At 39.1% G+C, this 27,282-nt stretch overlaps 1 protein-coding gene across 1 annotated transcript in view; it reads right to left on the bottom strand.

Annotated features, from left to right (window-relative positions):
• Positions 1 to 27,282, bottom strand: part of ENOX2 (ecto-NOX disulfide-thiol exchanger 2) — a 380,924-nt gene that overhangs the window by 238,735 nt on the left and 114,907 nt on the right. The window contains 1 exon segment of the mRNA XM_055122744.1: positions 4,806 to 4,949. Within this exon segment, the coding sequence (XP_054978719.1) occupies positions 4,806 to 4,949 (144 nt within the window).

The raw sequence follows: 27,282 nt of genomic DNA, 5'->3' as shown, positions 1-27,282 counted from the left end.
TTTAATATACTCATCTGACACAGCACTTTGAGAGTTGACTAGGTATTTGGGGGTTTTGCTTGTTTTTAAAAGTTCATTAGAAGGAGAAAAGGGGTGGCTATACAAATGCATATTGCCATAAAGTGGAAGTGACTTAGGACTACCTGTATAAAACATGCCTATATGGCTATAAAAACAAAAAGACCCATCATAGTTTGGAAAAACATAATCAAGGTAAAAGAACTACTGTCCCAAGTAAATCTTGAGAACTATAGCATCATAGGAACTAGTCGCTGGAATTATGCCTCTAAGGGAACAAGTGAAATTTAAATCAGTGTTTCCCAAAGTGGGTGGTACTGCCTACCCTATCCCTGTGGGTGATAGAATAATCCAGGGAGGGGGATATTGGGGGAAAGTTTCTGGTTATTCATTTTAAAAAGGTAAATTTCCAGAAGACTGCTGAGTAATTCTGTTTCTGAAATCACTGTATCACTGTCATCCCATTGTTTGTTGATTTACTCAAGAGGGCACCAGTAATGTCTCTATTACACTCAGTCCTGAGATTTTAGCAGCCTCCCCTTACTTGTCTTTCCCACCAATTGGAGGCTCTTACAGGGTCAGTGGAATGAGACCTATTGTTACTGTTTTTGGCATATCGAATACACCATGGGTAGCTTGCCAGGCTCTGCCGTGTGGGCGGGATACTTTCGGTAGCTTGCCAGGCTCTCCGCGAGGTATGTATATATCTGTTTCTGTATTTTGCATATGAATATGCCACAGGGAACTTGCCAGGCTCTCCCAAGTGGTCAATAGACTCTTGGTGGCTTGTCAGGTTCTCTAAGAGGGAGAACTAGGCTATTAGATGTCTATAAGCTTCCGGGAGCTTGGTTTTATATTCTCTGGATGTTGGCTGTTGATGGGATTACAAGGGCCAGGGGCAGTCTCTGGGTGTGACTGCCTAGCTACTGGAAAATGGGGGGTCTGGGTGGAAGAGGCCCAGTCCTGATCTGAGCAGCCTTGGAGATCTCAGCCTGGGTCCCGCACACCTGGGTTCCTCTGCCAGCTCCCCCATGCGTGAGGCTCATCTGAACGTGTGGAGAGTGGCCTGAGCATGGTCGTGGCTGGGCTCTGGAGGTCCTCAACTGTCGAGGCTCTGCTGGGGCGAGGAGGGGGGATGCAACCCATCCCCTTAGAGGGGCCCCAGTGAAGACAACTTTTTTGTTTCTGAAAAGTTTGGGTACATCTGGATAAAATTATGCTGGATATATGCCTTAAAAGGTAAGTAGGTTTATACACACACACACGCACACATGTAAAATTTGTTTCCATAATGGCTAACATAAAAATAGGAAACAAGTTGATGTTTTAAAATACAGGTTATATTTTCCTGATATACAAAATATATGCTCTGGAATGGCTCCGCCACTCCTGAGCATCCATTATCCCAGAGGCACAGAAACCAATCTCAAAATGCAGCAGCTGCTGGCAGATATACTCCTGGACTCTGATCTAAGCTACGGCCCTGTGCAGTCCCGGGAGGGGAAGGGTTTCTGTCCCTCGGCCTTTTCCCCCCTATGACAGCATGGCGATCACCATCGTTCAGAATCAATTGGACAGAGAGGTAGGAGTTTGCAGTGATGGGACGGGTTACATGGGGAATCTTGCGAAGGGGGAGGCAGAACTGGCCCTGCCTCCTTCCCAAATGAGAACCCGAGCGGTCACCCATGGATAGCTCCTCTGCTCCTGAACAGCCATGATCCCAGCGCCACAGAAACCAATCTCAGAATGCAGTGGCTGCTGGCCGAAATATCTCTGGACTTAATATCAGAATTCCAAATCTGGGGAGCCGCTTTGTGACATCATATGCTCTTTGTTACCAACAATAGAAAACATGCAATCTAATGATGTCATTCTAACAGGTCTGACTGTTGGGGGTAAAACACCAAATAATGATAGTGAATTTCCTGTCAATAATTGAATGTAATCAAAGTAAGGAAAGAGTAAAGTGATAATCATCTGCCACACAGGCAGGGCGGAGTGGGAGGGGAGTATGCTGGAGTTATTGGTGGTGGAACATGTGCACTGGTGAAGGGATGGGTGTTTGAGCATAGTATGACTGAGACTCAATTCTAAAAGCCCTGTAACTGTTCTCACGGTAACTCAATTAAAATTTTTTTTAAAAATACAGGTTATATGTTATTTTACAATAATAATACTAATAATCCAGTCCAAAATTAATTAAGACTCAAACTGAAAATCCAAAACTAACATATTCTTCTGGTCCGGGGTTGTTGAGAATATGAAGTTTCTTTTATCCTGTCTTCCTCAAAAGCTAATACAAACAACATACAATCTAAGCTGAAGCCTAAATCCTTATAAAATCTTCATAAGGGAATAAATATACTGAACACCCCGGTGATCTGCCTTTAATATAAATAAACTCTCCAGTTTTTGTTCTATATAAATTGATTATTTTGAGCTTATAGGAAAGACAGTTTGGTTCTCTGCCTATGTAAATTGCTTCCTATGAGCATATAGGCAAGATAGTTCTCTAGGACATGAGTCCACCATCATCCATGCTGGCTTGTTGCTAATAAAGTTATTTCTTGGGCTAGAAATAGTATAGGGATTAAGGTGTTTGCCTTGCATGTGGCCAACCCTGGTTTCATCCCCAACACAACATATGGTCCCCCAAGCACAGCCATGAGTAATTCCTGATCACAGAGCTCTACTCTACTGGGTATAGCCTAGATACTTCTACAAATTTAAGAGTAAAACAAAACACCCTGAACAGACAAAGCCAATCTGAAAAAAATTAAATTGATAAGCATTGTGTTTTCTGACTTGAAATTATACTATAAAGCTATAGTAATTACAACAGCATGGTACTGGACTAAGGATAGACTGTCAGACCAATGGGTTAAAACTGAGACTCGTTGATAAACCCTCAGATATAGGGAGAGCTAATTTATAACAAAGGATCTGGATACACGAAATGGAGAAAACAGAGCCTCTTCAACAAATGGTACAGGGAAAACTAAATAGATACATGCAAAAAAAAGAAGAAAGCAAAAAACTATCTGTATCTTACACAAAATTCAATTCAAAGTGAATTTAAAAAACCTAGAGATTAGACCAAATTCCATAAGCTTCAATGAGGAAAATATAGACAGAACCTGACAGGATTTAGACCTCAAAGTCATTTTTAATTATATGATTCCACCAGCAAAGACAACAGAAACAAAGAGAAAGAAATGGGACTACATAAAATTAAAGATTTCTGCATAGCAAACGAAACTTGGAGTAAAATTAGAAGATAATCTACTGATTGGGAGAAAATATCTGCACACAACATGCCAAATAAAGAATTAATATCCAAGATATACAAAGTACTCACAGAGATAATCATCAATCAATCCAATAGCCATATTTAAAAATCTGGAGAGGAAATGAACAGACAATTCTCTGAAGAAGACAGATAAATGGTTGGCAGGCATGAAAAAAGTATTTACTGTCATTTATTATCAGGGAAATCCAAACTAAGACAACCATGAGATGTCATCTTACACTGGTGAGAAAAGCATATATCAGAAAGGACAGGAACAGCATGTGCTGGCAGGGTTGTGGTGAAAAAGGAACTTTGTAAACGTTACTAAGACTAGAGCTACCATATGACCCAGTGATCCCACTGCTTGGTATCTACCTACAAGTGCAAACAAACTTACTAAAAAGATACAAACACACCTATGCTCATTGCAGCACTTAGTGCAACAGTCAGGAAATGGAAACAACCCAGGCGTCTAATGCCAGAAGAGTGGCCAATGAAATTATAGTACAAATATACAATGAAATAGCATGAGCTCACAGTAATGAAGAAGTCAAGGAATCACTGAACTTGGATGCAGTGGAGGAGCTTAAGCTAGGTGAAGATCTGACTGTCTAATTGCTTCCCCCAGTTATTCTTGAGAACCTTAACATGAGAATAGACCAGTGGAAAACAAGGTATGGGGGGTTGCCAGGGAAGCTCCAACTTTTGCTGGGTGTTACAAAGGATTTAAGAGAATCTGTTATTTCTTTTTGTTGTCTGGGGGGCTTTTTAGGTCACACCTTGCAATGTTCAGGGGTTACTCCTAGTTCTACACTCAGGAGTCACTTCTGGCTGTGCTTGAGGGGCCATATGGGATGCAGGATATATTGAGTCCGGGTCAGCTGTGTGCAAGGCAAACACCCAACCCACTGTGCTATCACTCCTGGCCAATCTGTTCTTTCTGTTATAAAAGTTATGAAGGAATTAAGCACATGCAAGTATAGTGTGTACTCTACAGACATGGGTGGAGAGATACAAGTATACGTATTATATGCATTACAAATAGAAATGAGTCAGGTGTTAAATACAAAATATGCAATGAAACCATTCTTACACAATTTCTTCTACCTATATCAATGTCTTTTATTATTTTTTGTCTCAACCCTACTCATTCAAGGATCAGCTAGTAATGTTACTCATGCTCAGCTATTAATGTTACTCATGCTTTGAAGTATATCCCAATACTCGGGGCTGAATTAACCTCTTCCCCATTTTTGGCTCCATAGATTTGTTTCCTTTTATGTAATTATTACAACAATGATAATATCTGATATTATTAAAGTTATTCATGTATGTGCTTAATTCTCCTCACCTAAACCAAAGTGAGTTCCTTGAGGGCAGAGAACTGTTGCACTAGGATTCTATTGTACCTGCAAATCTTAGCACAGTGCTTACCATGTACTAGGCTCTGGGGAAATGTTGGCCCCAAAGCACTGGCTTAAGAGAATGCCTATCTTACCTGAAGGAGTATTTGCTCTTTTTCTTTTCTTGCTTGACTCCCCTCCATTCTCACTGTGGCCTTCCGTGACCAAAGGGCCACTGGCACTACCAAATTGCAGGGGCTCGTTGTTGTTGGCAGGGTCAAAGGGCAGCTGGTTCAATCCTAAAGAAGAAAAAGAAAGCCAAAATCCAAACTCCATCAAGGGGGCCGAAGAGATAGTACAGAGGGTAAGGCACTTGCCTTGCACTCACCCATCCCAGGTTCAATCCTGGCACCACCAATAGTCTCTTGAGCACCACCAGGAGTGATCCCTGAGCACAGATCCAGGAGCAAGCCCTGAAAATAATCAGGTATGGCCCCCAAACCCAAAGGAAACAAACTCCACTAAGGGCTGGGATTTCTCCAGTCTTTATAAGCAAAGAGATGGAAACTATTAAATCTTAAGACATAGGAGTAACACATAAATTACTTAAAGCCAGTTGCCCTTTGCAATTTTATAGAACTCTTTAACAAATACAGAATTAAAATATAGGTTTCTATAAGACTATAGTTCTGTCATTAAATAAGATCTAGCCAATTTATGAAAATTGACATTTCTGGTCAAAAGCTCTTAATTTTCTTCTACTTCCTCCCTTGAAGAGGTAATACACTATCTTTTTAAAGGTGGGTATGGTATGTATCATACATACTCTTACTTTGAAAATGCTAGTAGGATTGTACACTGATTCAATTTCTATAGAAAACAGAACAGAGACTTCTCAAAATCTTAAAAATAGAAGTACTATATAATCCATCAATTCCATAACTTGGGATCTATCCAGATATCACTAACACACTAAATTGAATGTATATGGACACTCATGTTCATTGTAGTGCAGTTTATAATAGCTAAGATCTAGAAATAAGCCAGGTGCCCAAAGACTTATGAAAAAAGAAGATGTGATATGTGTACACACACAACTCAGATATAAGAAAAGATGAAGTCCTGCTTTTTGCTACAATACAAAATTTGAGGCATCATGTTAAGTAAAGTAAGACAAATACTGGACAATCTGACTCATGTGTGGTGTATAAAGAAAGAAAGCAAAAGAATAGAAAGTGGTCAATGAAAACAAATCTTTACGCTCTGAGAACAGAATTAAGGTAACTAAGCAGTGGTAAGGAGTAAGTATGACACAGAGAGGAAAGGGCAGAACAAAAAAGGACCTAGGACCAGCTAAAGGGTCATTGGCACTCTGGCTGTAGGTAACATTGAATATCTAAAATATAAACATTCACACACTTTTAAACCATTGTTATTTCAATTTAAAAACAGAAAAGAAAAATTCTTTCCTAATCGTATGCAAAACAATCAGTGGAATGAACACAATCACTGTCATAACATCAATGGCAAATTTTATTGAATTAAAGAAACCTAAAAAATTCTATGGAATGATCAAAGACCCTTAACAGCCAAAGCAATTCTGATTGAAAAGAAAAATGGAGACATCGTGTTCCTCAAATTCAAACTTCATTAAAAGCAATAGGTATTAAAACAGTGTGGTCTTAGCAGGGAAAAAAAGCATAAGATGAATGGAATAGTGCAGGGACCTCAGAAATGAATTCATAGATATATGGGCATTTAATTATGATAAAGGAGACAAAAATACAGTGCATAAAAGGAAGTCTCTACAACAAATAAAATGCTGGGAAAAGTGAACAGTCACCTATAAAAAATAATTAATATCAAGGGGCCATAGTACAGTGGGTTGGGTGCTTGCCTTACACACAGTTGACCTAGGTTCAATCATTGGCACCCCTAATGTTCCTCAAGACTACCAGGAGTGATCCCTCAGTATAGAGTCAGGAGTAAGCCCTGAACATCATTACATATGGCTCCTAAACCCAAATACTCCTCCAAATTTAACATTAAATATAAAATTAGCCTATAATTAGATTAAATAACTTGATAGCATATATCAAACCATAACATACTTAAGAGGGGCCTGAGAAATAGTACAACTGCTTACGTGCTTGACTTGCATGTGACCATCCTGGGTTTGATACCCTGCTCCCCATATTGTGCCTCAAATTCAACCAGAAGTGATCCCTGAGCACAGAACCAGGAGTAATCCCTGAACATCACCAGGTATAGCCCAAAAATTTAAAAAGCAGAAAACATAGGCAATACATTCTAGGACCTCAACATCAGAGATGTATCTGAAGTATCAACTCCACTGGTAAGTAAACAAAAGAAAGAATTAACATAGACAATCTCATCCAATTAAAAAGTTTTACATAGTGAAGTGAACTACCACAAAATCAAAAGGGAAGAACAAAAGTATTTGGGAGAATATATTTATGTCATACATTTGACAAGGTGTTAACATTAAAAGTAATAAGGATATTCACACAATTTTAGAACAAAAAACAAAAATTACCAAAAAAGTATAAATTAAAATATATACATGATTACTTTTAGTATTTGTATTGCAAACCATAATGCCCAAAAAGGGAGTTGAGAGAGAGAAAGAGAGAGAGAAAAGAAAAGTGCCTGCCATAGAGGCAAGCGATGGGTGGGAGGAGGGGGCACCAGGGATACTGGTGGTGGAAAATATACACTGGTGAAGGGACAGGTTGTGGAACATTTTATCACTGAAACCCAATCATATTCAATTAAAAAATCACTGTGTCACTCTATCACTGTCATCCAGTTGTTCATCGATTTCTTCAAGAGGGCACCAGTAATGTCTCCATTCATCCTAGCACTGAGATTTTAGCAGCCTCTCCTTATTCGTCTTTCCCAACAATTGGAAGCTCCTTCAGGGTCAGAGGAATGAGACCTATTATTGTTACTGTATTTGGCATATCGAATATGCTGCAGGGTGCTTGCCAGGCTCTTTTGAATTAAAAATAAATAAAAATAAAAGAAAGAAAATGATGAACTCTTTATGTGGAATTTAATCACTCAAGCCCTGGCAACATTTTAATGACAGCATGGACCCAAAGGTACAAAGTACTGATCTATATATCACTTCTATGGATGTTGCTTGGATGATGCTTTTTCATCAAGTCGTAATAAATTTCAACTAGTGAATACAAAAAAGTAAGCAACTCAATCCAAATATTGGCAAATGACCTGGATAGATAATTCTTCAAAGAAGACACAGATGGCTCCCAGACAAGTGAAAAATTGCTCAGCATCACTTATTAGGGAAATGTAAATCAAAACAATAATTAGGTATCATCACCTCACATCTATGAGAATGGCATATATCAAAAAGGGGAGAAACAAGTGTTGGTGAGAGTTTGTAAAAAATAAATAGGACACTGTTTTTGAGGATGTAAATTGTTACAGCCTTTGTGGGGAAAAAAGCATGAAGATTTTTTTAAATGAAATGGATGGGCCAGGGATGTAGCACAGTGGTTGTACATATATCTCATACACATAAGGCCATGGGCTTAATTCCTTGCACAGGAAAATTAAATTAAAAGAAATACTACATAACAGACTGATGCTACTCCTAGGTATTTGTATGAAAGTTATAGTAACAGTAATTTAAAAGGTTATCTGCACACCACTATGTTCTAGTAGAATTATTCACAATAGTTCAAATATGGAATCAACCTAAATTATCCAAAGATAACTCAATTAGAAAACTGGTACTTAATGAAATACATTTTAAGAAGAAAAAATTGGGCCTCTTTTGATAAAATAGATAGAACTTGAGATGATGCATGCATTGAATAAGAAAATGACCAGATTGTTTCTCATATGTGGAATGTGAATAACTAAATCAAATAAACTGACAGCTAACAAGAAAATCTCCTAGACTTCATGAAAACTATGGAGGTTACCAGAGGGAAGGGGGAGGAGGTATAGGATGGTTTTTCCAATAACAGGATGTCATTGGAATTTTGGTAGGTGCAGTTGGCACATAGAAGTGTAAAACTATATTTACTTTAAATTCTTTAATAAATAGTTAACCAATAAATCAATCTAGTTGAAGCCTCAGCTCAGCTCCTGCCTCAGTGGAGCCCAGCTCCAGAGTGGCCTGCTGGCTGCTTCCCAGTGACATCCACAGCCCAACCAACTGACAGATGAGGCCCCATCTGAACCGGCATCCAGAGTTGTTAGTGCAGAGTCTAAGACAATAGGACCGCAGCCTGAAGCCCCAACCCAGTCCTGAGCTAGCAGAGCTGTAGTGCCTGGGCAGCCTGCTGGCTGCTTCCTATTGACTTCAACAGCCCAGACAGTTAACAAAGACCCAAAGTGGACCAGATGGAGCATAAAATTCACCCTCCACTCCCAGAGTGCTGAGCCATGAGGTTACATATGGGGCTGCATGAAACATCTATTCCATTAACTTTACATGGAAGATACTAATATTCCCATTGAAGTCCACAATTATTGTTTACCTCTCACTGCCTCTAGGGGTTGATAGAATAAGAGTGCTCTTACTGGAGTATCACTGTATCACTGTTATCCCGTTGTTCATCGATTTGCTTGAGCAGGCACCAATAATTTCTCCATTTGTCCCTGTTGTGTGCTAGTGTAGCCCGATGGCATACTGGGGGCTCTTTCAGGGACCGTCAATGAGGACCGTCATTGTCACTGTTTTTGGCATATGAGTATGCCACGGGTAGCTTGCCAGGCTCTGTTGTGTGGGCGGGATACTCTCGATAGCTTGAGAGGGATAGAGGCTTTTGGGGCAACCTCTAGTTGCCTTTACAGGTGTTCCCAGTCAGGCATATGTATGCATATATATATATATATATATATGTGTGTGTGTGTGTGTGTGTGTGTATATATATATATATATATATATATATATATATCACTGTCATCCCATTGCTCATCGATTTTCTCGAGTGGGCACCAGTAATGGGCATCGTGTGAGACCTGCTACTGTTTTTGGCATATAGGATATGCGACAGGTAGCTTGCCAGGCTGGGCCATGGGGGGGCAAGATACTCTCTGTAGCTTGCCAGCCTCTCCGAGAGGGGCGGAGGAATCAAACCCGGGTCGGCCACGTGCAAGGCAAATGCCATGCCTGCTGTGCTATCGTTCCAGCCTATATATATTTATGATTTTTGATGAGTTGCCTACTGTCTGAAACCCATCAAATATGGTGTGGTAATTATGGAAAATAAGTAGGGATTGTATTATGATGTGACGGTCCAGGAATATATTCACTCATATGTGAGGTTCAACCTGAGCATGTGGAAAGCGGCCTGGAGTGTGGCGGTGGTTGGGTTGTGGAGGTCGGCTGCCAGGGTTGGAGTACACTACAAAAATTAATCTCAGAATTTTGAGAGAACAGCAGGAACAATGGAAAAGCTGTGTAGAAGTCACCAAGTCCAAGGAGTAGAAGATAATAGCCCACAAGGCTGAGGTCTACCAGCAACAATCAGCTTTATGACCTTTCAGATAAAAACTTTAGGAACACAATGACACAGATGTGTAATGAGCTCAAACAAACAGTGGTATACGTACAAAATAACAATGAGAGCATAAATGAGAACACTATAATCAGATGTGAAAGAGATAAAGAGTATGGCAGGTGAAATAAACAAAACTCAGTGGAAGGCCTCATCAACAGAGTTACAGGAGCTAAGGAAAAAATTAGTGTGCTCTAAGATGGGATTTAAGAAAACTCTAAAACCCAATACAAGAAGGAAGAAAGTCTGAAAAGCAATTGAAAACACACCAGAGCACTCTTACTCTGAGCAGAATTCAACATGAACAACATAAGAATCACTGGAGTCCTTGAGTAACAGGAAGATGATTTCAATGAAGAATCGTTAGTCTAAGAAAGTGTAACTGACAAGTTCCAGGAGTTGAAGAGTCCATGCATCCAGATTTAAAAGATCTGACATGTCCCAGAGAAGAGGGAACCAAACAAAGTAAAAAAAAAAATCCAAGGCATGCTGTACTCAAAATGAAGCAATCAAACAAACAAAACCAAAGACAGAGACAGAATACTGCGAATACTAAAACCAAAGAAGGAATTCACATAATAAGGAAATGCTCTAAGACCCATAGCAGATCTATCAAATAAGACTCTACAGCCCACAAGTGAATGGCAGGATAAAGTAAAAAACCTGTAGAGTGAAGTGTCATATGATATACTACAGTGCATGTGGCTTTCTTGGAAAACAATATGGACACTTCTGAAAGACTAGAAATTGCGTCCTCATGTAAAAGAGAAATTCCACTCCTTGGCATCTACGCCAAGGACCCAAAAACTCTCATCAGAAAAGACATCTGCTATGTTTATTACAGGACTATTCACAGTAGCCAAAATCTAAAAACAACCTAAGTGTCCAAGAAAAGATTACTGGATAAACAATGGTATATGTAGCACTGTACTGTAGCACTGTCATCCTATTGTTCATCGATTTGCTTGAGCGGGCACCAGTAACATCTCCATTGTGAGACTTGTTATGGTTTTTGGCATATCAAATACGCCATCGGGACCTTGCCAGGCTCTGCCATGTGGACAGGATATGCTCAGTAGCTTGCCAGGCTCTCAGAGAAGGATGGAAGAATCGATCCCGGGTATATGTACACAATGGAATAATATTCAGATATGAGAAAAGATAAAATCATGCAGTTTGCTTCTATGTTAGTGGATCTGAAGAGTATCATGCTGAGTTAAGTTAGTCAGGGAAAGGGACAGAGAATATCTCCCTCATGTCTGGGATATAAAGAGGAAATAAATGCTTAAAGGCAACAAAAACTGAGAACTGGTATTTAGTAAAACTTACCATAGATTGGGGGGATGGAGGGAAAATATTACTGGGATAGGGAGAGTAGAATGAGGTCACAGAAATGCTGGGACTGGCAGAGAGTGCGGTGATACAATATTTTATGCATAAAACCATTTATACAAAAAAACATTACACGCAAAAAATACACTTACAGTACTGTAAACCACAGTACTTGAAATAAATTTTTAAATCAATCTATAAGCATATTTTGGACAAGTATTTATTAGAATATCTCCTGACATTCTTCTAGTCTTTCATTGTATGGTTTGTTAAATTGATGCAGATGTAATAAAAAGCATAGCTACATAGTAAATGTGAAATGGAAACAAAAATGAATACATATGAAAAAGACTGTTTTAGGTGTAGGGATGCGAACTTATGACCTATGTTTTGGTACTGCTAATCTTTTACTCTTCAAATGATGTAAGAAGCACAGTAATTTTATTAGTCATTAAATGGCAATAGGCATTCTCTATTCTCGAAGTCTTATACAATTTAACCAGGGACCAAAAGAGACAAGTTTCTTATTCCTCTGGCAAAAACACCTGAAATTTCAAGTGTTTCAATTAAAACTTCATAAAATGTGGAATCAAAAGCTTTGTTTAAAGTCCAAAGTTAGGGGATCTCTCCTAAGCCTTTCATCTACTGGTTCTCTAATCCTATCAAAAGAGGAAACAGATTGGCCTGCGGTGGCTCATACTTATCACTCAATTTTTCTCTCACCCACAGGTGAACAATTCTTGAAGTAATCCTCTAAAACATCAATATAAATCTTGGTAAGATGTAAGTCAAAAGTCAATCAAGTCTCAGTACACTGCAAGCAGAGATTATAAGAAAGAGAATTTATATTATTGTTTTTAGATTAAAAAATCTCTATAATAATGATTTCATCCCACAAAGCAAGTTCTAGTTCCTCAGCAATTAAACTCTACTTGGAAAACATCTATTAATGTCTTCTGGGACTTAACAATATTCTTCCTTTACATCATCTGAGTAGCTATAAGTGAAATATACATATCCTATTATATACCTTATATAATTAGAACTGAAAAATTAAATACCAACTTCTGTGAATCAGGAAGTATTCATATCATAATCAAGACTTTTCAAAGAAGACTACTGGATCATTTATTCCTTATAATTATATTTAATGTAACTGAGTAGTTCCTAATCCCAGATATAATTCGTGTACCAAACATTCTTGGTGTTTCTTTCTGCAATATCATACTGACCAAAGCAAGTTCCATGGATTATAGAATACACATAGTGGAAAAAGTATTTGCTACAGAACCCTGCATTTCTGGGTTCAAATCTCAGCTCTAGCTGAGAAGTTTTTGATAATTCACGTGAACTCTCCTAATTGTTATATAATAGAGGGGAGTAATAACATTGTACATGATTGCTGGAAAGATAAGTATACAAAATTATGACTGTCTTATTAAAGTCAATATTTAAGTGAGTTAGGATAAATTTTCTGGCTGGCTCTTCAAGCCCATGCCTCCCTTGAACATGTATCACACTTGCTTGTCTCTCTGTCCCTGCTTTCTTTTTCCTTTCTGGAGAAGCTTGTGCTCTCTCTTTAACACACACTTCCTCTCTTTCTCTGGCCTCACATCTTTCTTTTTTCAATTCTTTTTTAAAATGTATTTATTCTTATTTTTATGTAGAAAAAAGTCACAACTGTTGATACAATTCTTTTTTTACTGAATCACTGTGAGATACAGTTACAAAGCTTTCATGTCTGAGTTTCAATCATACAATGATCGAACACCCATCCCTCCACCAGTGCACATCTTCCACCACCAATGTCCTCAGTATTCCTTACCCGACCCACCCCTTGCCCTGGCTCTATGGCAGACAAATTCCCCCATACTCTCTCTCTACTTTGGGGCACTATGGTTTGTAACACAGATACTGAGACGCTATCCCTTTGGTCCTTCATCTACTCTCAGCACACATCTCTCATCCTGAACAATCCCTCCAACCATTATTTACTTAGTGATCCCTTCTATATTCCAGCTGCCTTCTCCCCCAACTTATAAGGCAGGCTTCCAACTATGGAGCAATAGTCCTGGCACCGGTGTCTACTGTCCTTGGGTGTCAGTCTCATATTATGTTATTTTATATTCCACAAATTACTTCAGTCATTCTGTCTGTCCCTCTCTTTATGAGTCATTTCACTTAGTGTGATTCTCTCCATGACCATCCACTTATAAGCAAATTTCATGAAGTGAGCTTGCCTATGACCCCACAATACCACTTCTGGGAATATATCCTGAGGGTGCAAAAAGCACAGTATGACATGTGCATCTGTATGTTTATTGCAGCACTGTTCACAATAGCCAGAATCTGGAAACAACCCAAGTGCCCGAGAACAGACGACTGGTTAAAGAAACTTTGGTACATCTATATATGCATTGCAGCACTGTTCACAATAGCCAAAATATGGAAACAACCCGAATGCCCTAAAACATATGACTGGTTAAAGAAACTTTGGGGGGCTGGAGAGATAGCACAGCGGGTAGGGCATTTGCCTTGCACGCGGCCGACCCAGATTCAATTCCCAGCATCCCATATGGTCCCCTGAACACCGCCAGGAGTAATTCCTGAGTGCAAAGCCAGGAATAACCCCTGTGCATCGCCAGGTGTGAAACAAAAAACAAACCACAAAAAACAAAAAAAGAAACTTTGGTACATCTACACAATGGAATACTATGCAGCTGTTAGGAGAGATGAAGTCATGAAATTTGCTTATAAATGGATAAACATGGAGAGTATCATGCTAAGTGAAATGAGTCAGAAAGAGAGGGACAGACGTAAAGGGGCTGCACTCATTTGTGGAGTATAAAATAACATCACATAAGGCTGACACCCAAGGACGGTAGATACAAGGGCTAGGGGGATTGCCCCATAGCTGGAAGACTGCTTCATGAGCAGAGGGGAGAAGGCAGATGGAATAGAGAAGGGATCACTAAGAAAATGATGGCTGGAGGAAAACCTGTTGGGATGGGAGATGCATGCCAAAACTAGATAATGGACCAAACATGATGACCTCTCAGTGTCTGTGTTGCAAGCTACGATGCCCCAAAGTAGAGAGAGAGTATGGGGAATATTGTCTGCCTTAGAGGCAGGGGGTGGGTGGGAAAGGGGAGTATACTCGGGATATTGGTGGTGGGGAATGTTCACTGGTGGAGGGATGGGTGTTTGATCATTGTGAGATTGTAACCCAAACATGAAAGCTTGTAACCATCTCATGGTGACTCAATCAAATTTTTAAAAAATTAAAAAAAAAACTTTTGGTACATCTATACAATTAGATACTATGCAGCTCTTAGGAAAGATAAAACCATACTTAAGTTTCATTCAACCAAATTTATCATGTTTCATCCAAAAAAAGACAAACTTTTCCCTATACACTCTCCCTCACCATCTCCTTCTTCTTCCTTCCCTCCACTAAGATAATACTAAATAAACCACAGAAGCTTCCAAGATGTTTTTCTTTGTCTTGTAAGTGTGATACATACTAAGAGTGCTATTTTAATGGAGCATGTTACTAAAATTATTTAAACTCTAAAAAAGAAAACCAGCACTTTAAATAATTCTTACTGTCCAAATTCTGAAAAGTTGTGACTTAAGTATAATTTACTAGCAATTGTCATATTTTATTTTTCAGTCAAACTACAGAATTTTCTTTATTTTTTATGGAATCAATGGCTACCATTATACTATTAGACATGAAGAAACTTTTGAGGTCACCTAGTTCATTCTTCTATGCAATGGAGGAACTCTCAGTTATAGCATTCTTAACAGACCTGATACAAGGGACCATTTCCTAACCTGGAAATCATTCCTTACTGTGCTCTTGAAGATTCAGCTTGCTTTACATACCTTTTTAAAAAATACCGCCGTGTCAAGGTGGAAAGCTGGGGAGTCGGGGGAGAGGGTGCAGGAGGAAACATCGGAAATATAGTGGAGGGAGCTAACAATTGTGGTGAAACTGTTGTTAGAACATTATACACCTATAATTCAACTATCAATAACTTTGTAAATCACGGTTCTTTAAATAAAAAAACTTTAAAAATAGCCCAAAACACCTACCACTTACTCTGATTTCTAGATTCCTTTCATCTACTCAAACTGTCTAGAAGTATGATGTCTTCTGTTCAACTGCCATTTTTTTATTGTCCCCCAAATAAGCACCTCCTTTAAGAGTTTTACTGATAATAACAGTAAGAAAAAGAGATAAGGGTATTAATGGGTTAGGGATCAAAGTGCATACTTTGCACGCACAAGGATCTGAGTTTATCCCTAGCACTGCAAGGCCCACTCAGCATCACTAGGTATAGCCCTAAAAGTACCACAGCACAACCAGGAGATCGTGTTGGCTTCCACTATCATCGGGGCCTGGGCAATGCTGCAGTGCTTCAGTGCTGAATCCAAGCATTGAATCATTTGGACTAGTTGTTTATATCACAGGGAGTGGTTCTGAACTCTCTGAGCATTGATTCAGAGCACCCCCACCACCACCATGAAATAAAAAGAATGAGGGAATCACAGATAACTAAAAGAGCAAAGTTAGAATTTTCCTCATGTCTTATATACTTCTCATAGCACTTGACCTTTTATTAGAGGATAAATTTAATGAAATTTTGAACTTGGCTCAATCATTTCTCTTCACATCCTGTCCACTTATCGCCTAACTCCATAAAATGTACCACTTCGGATCACATAATATAGAGGAAATCGCAAATTGATTAAATTGATACAATAAAGAAAAATGGGCAATAAAGCTATTACTATTGACTATTGCTGTATCTTATGCTAAAAAAATTTGAAGTCTGTGCGGTAATACAATCTCATCTAAAACAGGCCGACTGGTTTAGACAGCTGACCAGCTGTTATTTCATGTCATGTCAAAACACAGATTACCTGATTTCACAGCACACATGAGGCCACTTTAAAAAGTATGTGTACTGGGGAAGAGTGTGGATGGGGCTTGGAGAATGATTGCCCAATGGAACCAGGAGATTAAACATCTCAGAATTAAGCGTGGTTCTCAGTGAATTCTCCAAAATGTATAAAGTTCATATGAAATAATATTTGCTATATAGATGAAAATAATCTCAGAAATTCAAGAAAAACAGTAAAGAATTCTCATGATTCTTGTGAAAGAAGATCAATGATCTGTGTGCACCCAGCTGCTATAATAGTTGCTGTCACAATTCAAGTTACAGAGCTTTCCACTTATCAGGCCAAATTAGGACTAACTGTCATGATGCACTAACACATTTAATGATTGCTCCAGGTAGCAGTACCAAATAATGACCTCGTGGAACCCTGTCACTTCTTATTTGTAGTTTCTGGTCCATAGACCAAGGTGGTACAACCTAGTAAAATAGCACATAATTCTCTGGTTTAGTTCCCTTTGAGAGAAAATGGCTATATGCTGAGAAATGAGGTCATATCAATTCAAGGCAGCAATTTCCAGATAGACACTAGTGTTCCAAAAAAAAAAAAGCATCAACTTTTGGCATATGGAACGCTGTATTTTAACTTGTCGGTAAAACAAATTTGCATAACCTGAGTTCAAATTTCCAACTAGCTTCAGCCTAAAATCAGATATAGGACTCAATGGTAAAGGGAATGAGAGGATATCTGAATTGTTTTATTTATTTATTTATTTATTGATTGATTGATTGATTTTGCTCTTTGGGTCACACCCGGCGATGCCCAGGGGTTACTCCTGGCTCTGCACTCAGTAATTACTCCTGGCAGTGCTCAGGGGACCATATGGAATTCTGCGAATAGAATCTGGGTTGGCCACGTGCAAGGCAAACACCTTACCCACTATGCTATCACTCCAGCCCCAAGAGGATATCTGAATTATTTTTAATAAAATAATTTAATACAGAGAGAGAGAATAGATGGGAATACCCTGCCATAGTGGCAGTGTGGGGTGGGGGGGACGGGATTGGGGAGGGTGGGAGGGATGTTGGGTTTACGGGTGGTGGAGAATGGGCACTGGTGAAGGGATGGGTTATTGAACTTTGGGGGAAACATGAGCACAAAAATGTATACATCTATAACTGTACCCTCACGTTGACTCACTAATTAAAAATAAACTATTAATAAAAAATACTAGAAATCCAAAACCAAAATCATATGCTCTTCATTCTCAGCAATAGAAAACAAATTATCAAATGTTGCCTTTTCGGCAGGTCTGATTGTTGGGGGAAATTTCTAAATAATAATAGTGAGTTTCCTGTTGAAATATTGAATGTAATCAAAGTAAAGAGAAAGTAAAGTGAAAATCATCAGCCACACAGATGGGGGGTGGGGGTGGAATGGGAGGTACACTGGGTTTTGGTGGTGGAATATGTGCACTGTTGAAGGGATGGTTGTTCAATCATGGTATGACTGATACTTAAGCCGGAAAACTTTCTAACTTTTCACATGGTGATTCAGTAAAAAATTTAAAGAAAAATAAAGGTGAAATGATCAGGCACCAAAAAATAATAAAATGATTTAATAATTCAAACCTTTGAATTAAACAAGAAGTTAGGATAATAGTGAGGCCCTTACTATGCAGGCAAGTAGTTTGTGGTGATGCTGAGGGCAGGACAAACCTAGGGACCACACCTAGTAGTACTCAGAGCTTACTTCTCGTTCTGTAATCAAAGATAACTCATGGCAGTGCTTAGGGATACATTTGTTGGGCCTGGGATTGAATCAGGGTCACTCATGTGCAAGGCAAGGACCTTAATCCCTGCACTATCTGTCTGGGCCCAGACAGGTACTTTCATAGGCTACATCTATATTTGGGAATCCCTTAAGCATTCTTAGTCTGCCTCTGACATTTCTGACTCCACATTTTCAGCATCAACTGAGGGAATATTTATGATGTCTGAAAGAGTTGAACAGCAATATTTTCCTTTCTAACTAAAGGGATTAGTAGCCAAAACAAATGAACATTTCTCAGTTCCAGGTCTTAGCTGATATCAAACAAATGCAACCTACTTTATCAGTTTAGTGAGTACAATATTCTGTGTAACTTGTTTAGCTAAAGTAAGGATAACTCTAAATGATGAATGTTGTGAGGGAAGGCAAAGGGGACTGTGATCAGGAAGAAAAAGCCAAAGTCCTCTTCTACTCAATGAGCTCATATGCATGGCAGTAGAACTAAGAACTCTCAAAACACATGCATTTCAGCTGTCATTTATATGGATTGATACAGATGACAAGAAAATTTTCCTTGAGGGAGGTTGGGGTCACACCTGGTTGACCCCAGGTTAATAAAATAATTTAATTGCTATATAGATGAACCCCTGGTTGGGGTCAGGCTCTGTTCTCGGGGTTACTCTTGGCTCAGTGCTCAGTTGTTCCTCCCAGAAGTGTTCAGGAGTCCAGGTTGTACCAGAAATCAAACCTGGGTCTCCTACATGAAAAACATGTGCTCAGTACACTGAATTCTCTCTCTCTGGTCCTAATGACAGAATTTTCACTGATCATTTAGCAACTTTCAGTGACTATTTGGTGAGGTTTTCATGTACCTCATACTAAGGAATTTGTAGGTTTTCAAGTACTTCACACGAAGGTCCCATCCATCTAAGCTATGCTCTAGCATATATTCTACAGAATATTCGCATACACTCAACACTTTTTCAAGAGGGGGCACACCTGCTGGTTTTCAGGGGACTATTTGGAGCAGAGTATGGAAACTGGGGCCTCCATATGCAAAGTGTGTTTAGCCCTTTAAGCCACCTCTCCAGCTCCACTCAGTATTTCTCTATTTGGGGTGGGGGCACATTCAGCTGTCAGGGCTTACTCATGACTCTTTACTCAGAGGCCACTCCTGGCAGGCTCAGGGAGAATATGGCGTGCTGGAGATTAAACCCAGGTCAGCCCTGTGCAAGGCAAACATCCTAGACACTATACTATTACTCTGACCCCTCTACTCAGTGCTTTTCAACCTCAATGTGTACATACATTACCTGGGAATCTTATTAAAATATAGGTCTTTATTTAGTAACTCTATGCGGTCTGCCTTTCTAATATGTTTTCAGGTGATACCGAACTTGCTGGCATGGAAAATCACATTTTTTAGTAGAAAGGTTGACACTCCTGCAAAATAGAACTACCCAATATTTACAAATCATTCCAGAGCTTTCCTGCTTCTAAACGTTTGGGTTACATTCCTCCACCTGCTTTTCATCTCTAACCCTCAAAGTACTCTCCATTAGGATTTAACTCAGTTGTTATTTCCTTATGGTGCTTTTACTTATCCACCTCTACTAGACCTAATATAGACATACACAGAATAGGGCAACCAGGGGGACTAATGTTCACTCTCTTCTCATAATATACCCTGCTTTAATACACCATCCCACTAGATTATATTCCACTCATTATTCCCATTTACAACAAAACACAACATTATCAACAAAGGGAATTTAAGTAAATCTCCCAAGGTCACACTAGAGTAAGAAACTTGTGCTTTTTTAAATTCCAAAACATGCTTCTGGCCCTCCTCTGATCTCAATCTATGCTTTCCCTATGTCTTTTAGAGCATGACTTGCACTACTGTGCTTTGAGTATTTGTTTTGTCCTTCTTTCTCCCCTGCCAAATCCTAGAGCCAGAAACTTGCAAATTTCATGAAAATAGACTTTTTACATCTTAGTCATTTTCTTAAATCTCCTCTTCCCCAAGATGCCTGGTGTAGTACCTATTAAAATATTATAAGCACTTCAAAAATGTGTACTGCATTCAAATCAGCTTCAAATAAGGGTAAAATCAATGCTTCCTGTCCCAGGTGCTGATCAACCTGCTCCTGGGGCAAATACAAAGACAAGAAGAAAGTTTTGATTTGGAGCTTTTTTCAGCATTGAAAGCAACCCCATCTTAGGATCCCTGAAGATTCTTGGGAGGAGTGGCAATAGAGATTCTAACCCTAATCTTGTTTTGTGTTTTCATTTTGCTCAGAGGATCAAATGGGATGCCAGGGATCAAACCCAGGTTGGCCTCATGTAAGGCAAATGCCTTACTTGCTGCGCTCTCTCTCCAGCCCTCTCACACCCTACCCTTGACTCTATGCAATTTCTTTTTCTCATTCCAAGTGACAAAAAAGCCAAGACTATCATGTGAAAGACCAAAGTAAAAGAAAATATACACAAAGATTTCACTTAACTGTCCTACAGATGCCAGATATTGGATTTCTGCTCTATAAGTTACAGTCAAGGTGATCCTTAGGAGCCAAAGTGATAGTATAGTACAGCAGGTAGAGATCTTGCCTTGCATATGGCCAACGTAGGTTCAATCCCTCGCAACACATATGGTCTCCCAAGCCTGGCAGGAGTGATCCCTGAGTGCAGAGCCAGGAGTAAGCCCTGGGCACCACCAGGTGAAGCCCACAAACAAAAAAGAAAAAGAAAAAGGAAAAGAATAGGTGATATTTACTGATATTCTGTCCAATACAGTAGATGTACACAGTTCTTTAAATCTGGGGTTAAATTCATTAAAATGAAAATGAAATCAAGAATTCAGTTCCTTGGTTGAACTAGCCACATTTCAAGTGCTTAACATCTATATGTGGCCAGTGGATATTGTTTTGGACAACACAATATAGCACATTCCCATCACTGCAGAAAGTCTTAATGGACAGTGCAGTTCTAGAGCAGCATTTCCCAAAGTGGGCAACACCACTGGAATGATCCATTGTGGGGGGAGGGGTAGCAGCCTCAAATACAACTAGAGGATGGGATGCTTTTTGTTTGCTTAAAGAAGGTAAATTTCTGAGGGGAAGGAGTGCTGAGTATTTTTTTTCTGTAAAGAGTGTGGGTGGTAGGTCAAGTAACATTGGGAAATTCTAGAAGCTCTCGAGTCAGACCTTGACACAAAACTAGAGGTATATAAAATTAGCCACTTGCTCTTTCTGAGACTGTACTATAAAATAAATTATAATATCGCCCCTTTCTAGGGAAGTAGGGAAAATTGAATCAAAGAATATAGGTTTATGGTCTAGAACATATTTGATATTTAATGTTAACTCCCTTCTAACCCAATTAGGAATTTACATGAATTTACCTGAAACAAAATAATAACCACGAAGGCCAGGGTGCTAGCAAAGTAGTTGGGGGCACATAATATGTGTACGTGGGGCAGTATTTTGGTCCCTGGCACTGAGTGGCGCCCAAGCACATCCTTTTATATAGGCCTATAGGCCTTGGAGCACTACTTGCATGGCCTGAGTATCCCCTAGCACTTTAGGGACTGAGTAGCACCATATTATCTGGCTCAGTATTGAACTGTCAGGCTCAATTAACTGAGAATCTCCAGGGGGTGCCCCCCCCAACTGCATTCTATTTATGGCTTGGAAGATGCTAGCTTTGCATCCATTTTATAAGCTGTTTCTTTCCTATACCAGTCAGCCATCAAGGTAAATCAATAAATAATGCTGGGAGTCGTCAGTGATTGCTCTTTGCCTGTACTAATTTTAGAAGCAGAGACCATATGTCTTTCCTTACCACCTTGAACTTCCAACATGGAAGAATCACATTTTCATTTGTAAACTAAAATACCTCTTCCTAAGTTTTAATCAGTGGGGGTTCAGATCTCAGCTGGATGGAATGGTATTAGGATTAATACAAATAGTGACACTAGAAGTAGAATGGAGAAGGTCCATTTCCCTCCAGCTGCATATTTTTCTATGCTCTGAATATAATTTTTCTTTGTGGCAATGACATTTCCCATGCCTGTTAAAAGTGAGTCAACTGGGAAGAGTCAAAATTAACAAGATCCGTTAAGGAGCTTCAGTTCCGTGAGCAGAAACACAAAATACATATTTTCAACTTGAGGATTAAGAACTCTTCAGGATTCTTTTTCCCTATCCAATTTAAGACTTGGTAAACACAGCAAAAATTCATATTCCTTGACGATAATGAAGTTCAAAAAATGGTTGATTTAATTGAACAATTCAAAAAGACAGGTGGCAGATAGATGATCTATCATTTTTCTTAGATAAAGTCTGACAGTCTTCAGAGGAACTGAGATGAGAAGGTCTAATTCATTTGTCTGTAGTTTAGCCCTGGGAACATATAGCGACTATCATTCTTCCTACTCTGGAGGTGGAGGATTAGAACAAAGGTGATTCATCAGTGCCGGCTTTGAATTGGCTCTTGCTCATGATGAAATTTCTGTTGACCCATTTTCCACCTGTGTGCAGGGGGGTGAGGGGATGGGGAGAGAAAGGGCAGGTTCCTAACGCATTGAACATTAGATTATCTGTAGGATACTTACCTGAGTATGTGCCGAGTTATTATGGGGGGGTGCCATCTAAATAAATTACCTATTTCAGAGGACTGAGAGTTCTTATGACAGTAAAATGGGAAACTCTTTTCAGGTCTGTAATGAGGTCTTCCCTTCTATCTGATTGATTTCATAAAAGTGAGGTAATTATCAAAAAATCACAGTTCTCCCTGAAGAAACTATTCTATCAGCTTTGAAAACTAGCTAGCCAGCCAGATCTGGTTAGGAGACAAAACTGAAGCAGTAGGAACAGTTACTACACACAAAGTACACTGATTTTTCTCTAGTAGATTCATAAGATGCCAATAAATAAGTTGTAAACAAGGCTCTGGAAAATAATTTCACATGCTGCAAAAGAGTAAAAATAGAAGTGACAGGTAGAAAAACCCACATTTCAGTGTAGAATCCTTTGAGGAGAAGGGGGAATGAGAGCTAAAGCTCTTTTGGTGTTTGGAGAGTTAACTGTATCAATAAATACTAGGGGCATATTTGTATCCTTTAAGACTGATGTGCTACATGAATTACATTAGTCTCTTTGCTTTTCTAAAATTCGCACACTAATTTCACCAGAGTTCCTTTCTTCATCCATTTAGCTTTCACTAACAATTTAACCAATCACTGTGCTACAACTGTAATTACTTCCAAATTAACCAATGATGAGTTTGTGATTTAATATTCCCTAGAGTTAAAACTACATAAATACGGTAAGCCTTAATTTACACATTTAAGATTTTTATCCTCTCTCCTTTCCCCCTCTCCATTCATTTTACTACACTATATCATTAGTGTTCTGGAGTTATGCTTTCTGCATTCCTAATCTTAGACCCCCATTTGGGTTCATTTTTCAAAAATATATGATAAACAACCTACTTGCTACCTGTGAAATTAAGCACACGGGAGAAAACAGACTGCTGTAATATGAGAATATTTTTTAAATAAACCTGTAATTCCTCTACAACAACTCTACCTCAGTCATAGCAAGACAGGATATTAACAATTGATTTAACTCCATTCCAGAGATTCCTGATTAAATCTACTATGAAGGGGTGAGGGGGGAAAGTTAGGGAAGGGAAGGGAGCACTGGGACAATGGGAAAGGGGAAAGTGCCTGTCACAGAGGCAGGCTGTGGGATGGGAGGGAAACTGGGGACATTGGTAGAGGGAACTTGGCACCACTGAAGGGATTGATGTTGGAATAATTTATGCCTGAAACTCAATCATAAATATTTTTGCAAGTAATTTTGTGACATAGTAATATGAATAACTTTGTAAGTCATGGTGATTTGAAATAAAATCTACTACTGAGAAGCAAGCTAGAATCTACTCCTTGAGAAGGCAACATGACGAGAAACAGAAAGAAACAGCAAAAGACAACAACCAATCTGGATTTTAAACAAGTCTTATTACTATCATTGCCTAAAAGAATAAGTTGTATCTTGGGCTGAGCACATGTTTTGAATGTAATCATGTTTTGAATGGATCACCCCTAGCACCCTATGATCTTCCATCTAGAAGACGTCAACAGTTTATCTTGCGAATTCAATCCCCCACCTCAATTGGTAGTTTTCCATTTCCCTTATCCTCAGACACTTTGAACCACCACTCTAATCCCAGTTTTTATGAGTTTAGGTTAATTGATACCTCATGTAAGTGAAATATTTACATTTCTGTGACTGGTTTATTTCACTTGGCACATTATCTTCAAGGTTTATCCATGTTATTGCATACCAAAGTATTTCCTTCTTTTGAAGGCTAAATATTATATTCTTTGTGTATATCATGTTTTCTTTATTCATTTTCCAAGAGATATTTATGCTATTTTCACATTTTAGTCAGTGAGAATAGTGCTCCAATGAATACTCGAATGTCAGTATCTGTAGGATAACATGTAGTTTGTCCTGTTAGCCTTGCCTCAGGGAACTTAGTTTACCTTAAAGCAATGTCCCTTCTGTATGGACACAGGAAGACAGTTAATATTATGCTTTGTAACTTGGGAGCTGAGTGACTCCAATAATATTTACTCCCGGGCATCTGCTTTCTCAACTCAGTTGCCCTTAGTTCCTAGCACCCCAAAAGCAGGGTTCTGATGAGGGATGGAATGGACCCAAGGCAAGCTGTGAGCTACCCTGGCATCAAAATGGGCCAGGCCAAAAGGCCACAATACTCAACTATAAATTGAGAGCATGGTCATAGACAGATGATGTCATGATCCAAAAGTAATGATGAGACTGGGACCCTGATGGGATTAGGAAGACTAACCTGACCTGTGGACTGTAGTCTGGAATATACAGTGAATGTCCTCAGGAAGAACCAAACTTTAAGTCTGATATATCTCTTACTATACTCATACAGATTGATATCGCTAGAAATATTAGAAGTAAATTTACTATAACTATTTAAATTGATTACTAGCTGAGGAAAGAAGAAAGTGACACGCCCTTGAGCAGATCTCCCAGTAATCTGGAGTAGTCTCCTTAGATGAGATTTTGTTAATCTGGAGGTAATCAAAGAGGTCTTACCCCTCTTTGTTGATTTTTTAATGTTCATCCCACCTTTGTGTCACCACCCTATGTGATTGCTATATAAACTAAGACTGTAAGAGAAGCAGGGAGAAGACACAGAATCAAGAAAACACAGAGGGGAAAGACATAGAAGCAGCAGAGAAGACACAGAAGCGAGAGAAAAGACACAGAAGCAGAGACAGACAGTGGTCGGAAGAGACCAGAGGAGAGACTACAGAGACAGAGACAGAGATATAGAGATAGACAGAAGAAAGCACAGCGACACACACAGAAGCAGAGCACAAGGAGAAGCCATCCCGATCCGGTCCATACACAGTGGCTCCAGAGCACCGAGCGCAAGCGGCGAGAGAGAGAGAGAGAGAGAGAGAGAGAGAGAGAGAGAGAGAGAGAGAGAGAGAGAGAGAGAGAGTCACCCCGAGAGCCTGTGAACAACACACACACATCACTCCCTTCCGTGCCCACGTGTTTTTGTATTTTTACAAGTATCTTTTCAAGATATCAATTTCTATTCTTATGAAAAAGTACCTACAAGTTGAGAGTCCTGTGGTCTGTCACATACAGCATAATGACATTTTGGTCAGTAACAGACTAGCAGGCTATAAAATGCAGTTTTATGTAAGTACATTCTACAATGTTTGCACAACAATGAAATCACCTACTAACACATTTCTCAGAACGTATTTCTGGGAATATGTGACACAAAACTGTATGTATGATAGTTCTGTTTCTAATTTGTGGAGGAAAAACTTTCCATAGCAGCACCAAGGGTTCTTATTCATTACCAGCCAATATTTACCTTTTTTGTTTCATAATAGCCACGCCTGAAGGGATAGCTAATTTTAAGTTTTGATTTGCATTCCCTGATAATTAGTAATCTTGAACATCTTTCCATACACTGGTTGGTAATTTGCATACTTTCTTTGGAGAAGTGTCCGTTCAAATCTTTAACAATTTTTTTAAAATTTGGGAACATCCAGTAGTTTTATTAGTAGTTCTGTGAAGAGTGACCCCTTGCACTGCATTAGGGACCTTATGTGGTGTTAAGAGATTGAACTCGAGTTGGGGGGATGTAAAGCCCTAATCCCTGTAACTATCCTTCTGGCCTGCTTTAACTTACTTTTAAAATAACATTTGAATGGTTTTGGTTTGCTGTTGAGTTGAAGGAGTAGCTAATACATTTCAGAATTTAACCCTTCATATTTTCTCCCATTTTCAAGGTTTGTCTTTTCCATTCTAAGTACTGCTTTTGTTGTTGTGCTAGAAAGATAGCTATTTTGATATGGTATACTTTTGCTTTGCCTGAGTTTTTGATGTCATATGAAATCATAGTCAAAAGCAATATCATAAAAATTTCCTCTAAATTTTCTTTTAGAACTTTTATTTATTCTAGGTCTTTCCTACATTTAAACCTTTAATCCATTCTGAGTTGAATTTTTATACATGATATAATATGTAGACCCAAGTTTATTATTTTGATTATGGGTTTCCAGTTTTATCAACACCATCTGTTGAAGAGACTAGCTCTTTCCCATTGTGCTTTCTTTTTTATTTTGGTTTTTGGGCTACACTGAGCCATGATCCACACTTATTCCTGCCCTTCTGCTCAGAGATTAGTCCTGGTGAGCTCAGGGAACTGAAGCGATAGCACAGTGGGTAGGGTGTTTGCCTTGCATGTGCCGACGGGGTTTGATTCCTCTATCCCTCTCAGAGAGCCTGGCAAACTACCGAGAGTATCCCACCCACACAGCAGAGCCTGGCAAGTTACCTGTGGCATATTTGATATGCCAAAAACAGTAACAACAAGTCTCACAATGGAGACGTTACTGGTGCCCGCTCAACCAAATTGATGAACAATGGGACGACATTGCTACAGAGCTCAGATGGGATACCAGGGATTGGACCCAGGTAAGATACGTGCA

Source organism: Sorex araneus, chromosome X, assembly GCF_027595985.1.
Source record: "Sorex araneus isolate mSorAra2 chromosome X, mSorAra2.pri, whole genome shotgun sequence".
Classification (NCBI taxonomy): domain Eukaryota; kingdom Metazoa; phylum Chordata; class Mammalia; order Eulipotyphla; family Soricidae; genus Sorex; species Sorex araneus.
This window is presented reverse-complemented; position numbering and strand designations above follow the sequence as displayed.